We start from the raw sequence: 3,564 nt of genomic DNA, 5'->3' as shown, positions 1-3,564 counted from the left end.
TATATAGTGGTGGTGTGCTGCTGGTCGGCCCAGTAAAGGGGCTGTCGGCCAGCAGCAAGACCCAATAAAAACAAATAAATCCAATACAACCCAGAAAAATTCCCTTTTTAGGGCTGGGAAAAATGCCATTTTCACACGTCTCTCTCTCTCTCTCCAAATCAACAAGTTAATACACGCCTTAATCACAACTAAAGAAGCTTCTGCTACGCCTCATGTAACAAACTCACCACAATGCTTCTCCTTAAAATTAGTGACACTTAAAATGCCAGACATCACACACCAAAGCCTTGCTAGAGATGTGATTCAGCTTTGCAATGCCCAAAAATTTGATGGAGCAGCCTCGCAAACAAAACCTTCATATCTAAGCTTCCACGGCATCAGTGTCTAAACATCATCTTTTGCAGTAGTCACAACTCACATCCATACCATGTTTTTCTTTTCCTTGTTTTCAGGCTTAAACAAAGGCTGGATTTTCTGTCCATTCCCATCCTAAAACTCTTGATCTCCTCTGTTAGTGACCTGCAATAGCTCCCTTAAGGTGAAAGGGATGGGTCCTGCAGACATCCATTCAGAAACAGAAAGTGGTGGTGCCTGAAACAACCGGTAAAGCAGAACCCAGAGTGTTCAAAGCTGCTACAATACCCTGTAAGAAATGAATTATGCAGTGTTAACATTCAAGCAGCACACAAAATTAACCTTACCATGCACAAATTATGCTCAAATCCACAGCACAGATTATGCTCAAATCCACAGGAGAATAGAACATAATTTACTTCTGAAATCCTTGTACAACAGATGGTTGAATGCGACAACCATAAGGTCCAAAAGAAGGAGTTTTGATGGCTGACATGGGAAATTGCTGACCAATGCTTCTGGTGGAAAAGGAATTCCATAATGCACCATGGAAGCGGAGGATGGAATTAAAGATTAGGAAGTTATATAGCCATTGCAGGCCTTGGCAATTGATCGGCTGCACAAATTGCTAGATGGATACGTTAAATACAACCTTGGCCACCACGTGCCACCAGATGGAAGGCCCAAACAATGCGTGTATACACTACATCCCCTGTGTATACTACTATTGCTGCCTGGTCTCTTGCTGTTTCTGCCAGTGTGCCCTCAAATCTGTGCCTGGTGGGCTGCTCAACCTCAGCACTCCTCAGAAATTAGGGCCTACCACATATGAGCTAGCCAGCAGGGCCCGAGAAAGCTTCGAGATTGTCAACTTTTGGTCCGTAACAAGAGTTCAAAAACTTGAATAGAAAAACTGTTGCTAACACACTTGCACAACAGAGAGATTCGTTTCACCAAACTATGAATTGTTTTTCCACAAATAATAAGCAAGTACAATGTTTGTACACATGTGCTCATCAGAAGCACTAAAACCAGCATAAAGAAAAAACTTGAAAGTTTAATGCCCATCTGAAAATTATGCAAAGGCATCTATCCTTAAGTTCCGCCCACATTCTGTCGTGGTGTGGTCGTACAGTCCATACCATTATGTGCCGATTGTACAGCCTGCTGACATGGCATTTCAACTCATTTCTGATGCGTAAGCGTAAACGCTTTCCAAAAATTCAAATACTGAAAGTCTCCATACATATGGAGCGAAAAGGCTACCTTGATTTCATGTCATAACACATGATATTTCTGTGCTTAAACCATTACAAAAAAGACAATGACTGTAGTTTGAAAAAATGTGATCATGTGAAGGTAAGGATGTACCTCTTTAGCTTCAATGCTCCTGTCATCTACGAATGACGGATCAGTGTGACCTAAGGCTCTCTTGAACTGCAAGGACCCTCCTGACGCAAATCCGTACAGTGGCTGGGCTTTAAAAATAGAGACATCAAATGGTATTATAGCCACTAGCTGCAAAAGTTCTTTTTTTAATCACAAAATGAGACATTTTGGTTGAAACTGTGGCACATGGGGAGAAATTACCTCGATGTTCCGGAGCTGGAATGCAATGTTGACGTCATCCATTGTCAGGATTGTTCGTTTGGAATGCAGCATGCACTTAATAGCCTCCTGGAGACATGATTAAGATGGATTGATTAGGGTTAAACACTTGCATACAAATATAAATACAAAGGAGACCTCTTATTAGGTGATTGGGGAGGTGACAAAATCAAATCCGGCGAAAAAACTTGGCGTCGTTCATACATACACGCATGGAAGCATCCATACAAAACAGGGAAGGCAGACTTTTGAGGGATACACCTGCATGATCTCGCGCATGCGGTACTCGACATCAGGAGCAAGGGCTGCTGCGACCTCATCTGGCAGGTTGTTGATGCCGATGGTCTGAGCGATGATCTGGATGGTCTCCTTTGGCAGGATAGTCATGGCTCCAACTTTTCACTTCTCTACAAGATTTCACTCACATAAAAAATCTTTCCACAAGAAAGCCTGAGGGAAAGGGAACGGGAGAGAGAGAGAGAGAGAGAGAGAGAGAGAGAGGAGAGGGAAAAGGGGGAAAGAGAGAAGAACAATGAAAGAGAATCGATTAAGACCAGGCCCCACACCCTAGTTGGCAAGAGAGAGAATCGATTAAGGCCAGGCCCCACACCCTAGTTGGCAAGAGAGAGAAAAAGAGCCCCTTAACTTCAACTTTATTGATCTAGAGAGACCAATAGATCGAGAGACTTGAACCCAGGTGGGTCCATGTCAAGAGGGAAGGAGAACAATGTGTGTGTGTGTGTGTGTAAGAGAGAGAGAGAGAGAGAGAGAGAGAGAGAGAATCGATGACTATGAGCCCACATCCTAGTATGGAATTGCTAAATAAAGAGCACCAATATCATTTTTTTAATGGTAATTTTACACTGAAGTGCAAATCACGAAAAAATTGAGTCCAAGCCGAGCAAATATGGGTGAGTTGTATATCAAATGGATTAACCAAAGGAAAATCCTTCCCATCCTTGCCCCCTTTCCTAATAATCCTTCCCATTCGTGCCCCTCTCCTAATAATATAGTGCTTCATATCAAAATTAATAAAAGGTGCCACATTCTTGTAGATTCCAAACTGTTGGTTCTTCAAATTTCAAATGATTTAGAGGAGCAGGCATATTACAGCTTTCTTCTTTGATTCATTATGTAACATCAAGCAGTCTAGACTCGTGAAAGAGAACTCAATCTAGGGATATTTGATAGCATTTGCAATAGATATAACCTCCACTTTGAAACCACTCAACACTTGCTCATTGCTTATCCTCACAATTCATACTCTTATCAAGCTTGTACATGAATATAATCTTAACTAGAAGGAAATTCTTTCGGAAGATACACACCTTGTGGAATGTTATCAGAGCTAAAGCTATTGGAAATCAATACTCCCCCCTCGTCATCATCTCACTGTGCAAGTGATGGATTGCTTTATTTTTGTGAGGCCCCCGTGTATGAGGAGTGTCATTATGTTGAGTACTTAAGCACCTAACAATTCCCAATTTAGACACTAGAGGTTGGCCATATGTGGCCGGCTGGACATGGCTTATATAGACTTAAATCCATGCAAGTGTGGGTCAATAGACCATAAGCTGGAAGTTGTGAAATAACAATGTGTGA

At 42.0% G+C, this 3,564-nt stretch overlaps 1 protein-coding gene across 3 annotated transcripts; it reads right to left on the bottom strand.

The window, feature by feature from the left end:
• Window positions 1-215: 215 nt before the first annotated feature.
• LOC147605424 (transcription initiation factor TFIID subunit 6-like) lies at window positions 216-2,452 on the bottom strand. Of its 3 annotated transcripts, none has more exons than XM_086793572.1 (4): window positions 2,224-2,452; window positions 1,945-2,031; window positions 1,726-1,827; window positions 216-643 (listed from the first exon to the last, which is right to left on the bottom strand). In XM_086793572.1, the coding sequence occupies exons 1-4, from the start codon at window positions 2,347-2,349 to the stop codon at window positions 569-571; spliced, it is 390 nt and encodes a 129-aa protein (XP_086649698.1). In that variant the 5' UTR covers window positions 2,350-2,452; the 3' UTR covers window positions 216-568. The 3 variants fall into 3 exon arrangements, with proteins under 3 accessions (XP_086649698.1, XP_086649699.1, XP_086649700.1); XM_086793573.1 differs by lacking the exon at window positions 216-643 and adding an exon at window positions 1,303-1,521; XM_086793574.1 differs by lacking the exon at window positions 216-643 and adding an exon at window positions 1,303-1,518 and having other exon boundaries at window positions 2,224-2,446.
• Window positions 2,453-3,564: the final 1,112 nt, after the last annotated feature.

Source organism: Cibotium barometz, chromosome 59 (genome assembly GCF_041138505.1).
Source record: "Cibotium barometz isolate CiBa-2024 chromosome 59, ASM4113850v1, whole genome shotgun sequence".
Lineage (NCBI taxonomy): Eukaryota > Viridiplantae > Streptophyta > Polypodiopsida > Cyatheales > Cibotiaceae > Cibotium > Cibotium barometz.
This window is presented reverse-complemented; position numbering and strand designations above follow the sequence as displayed.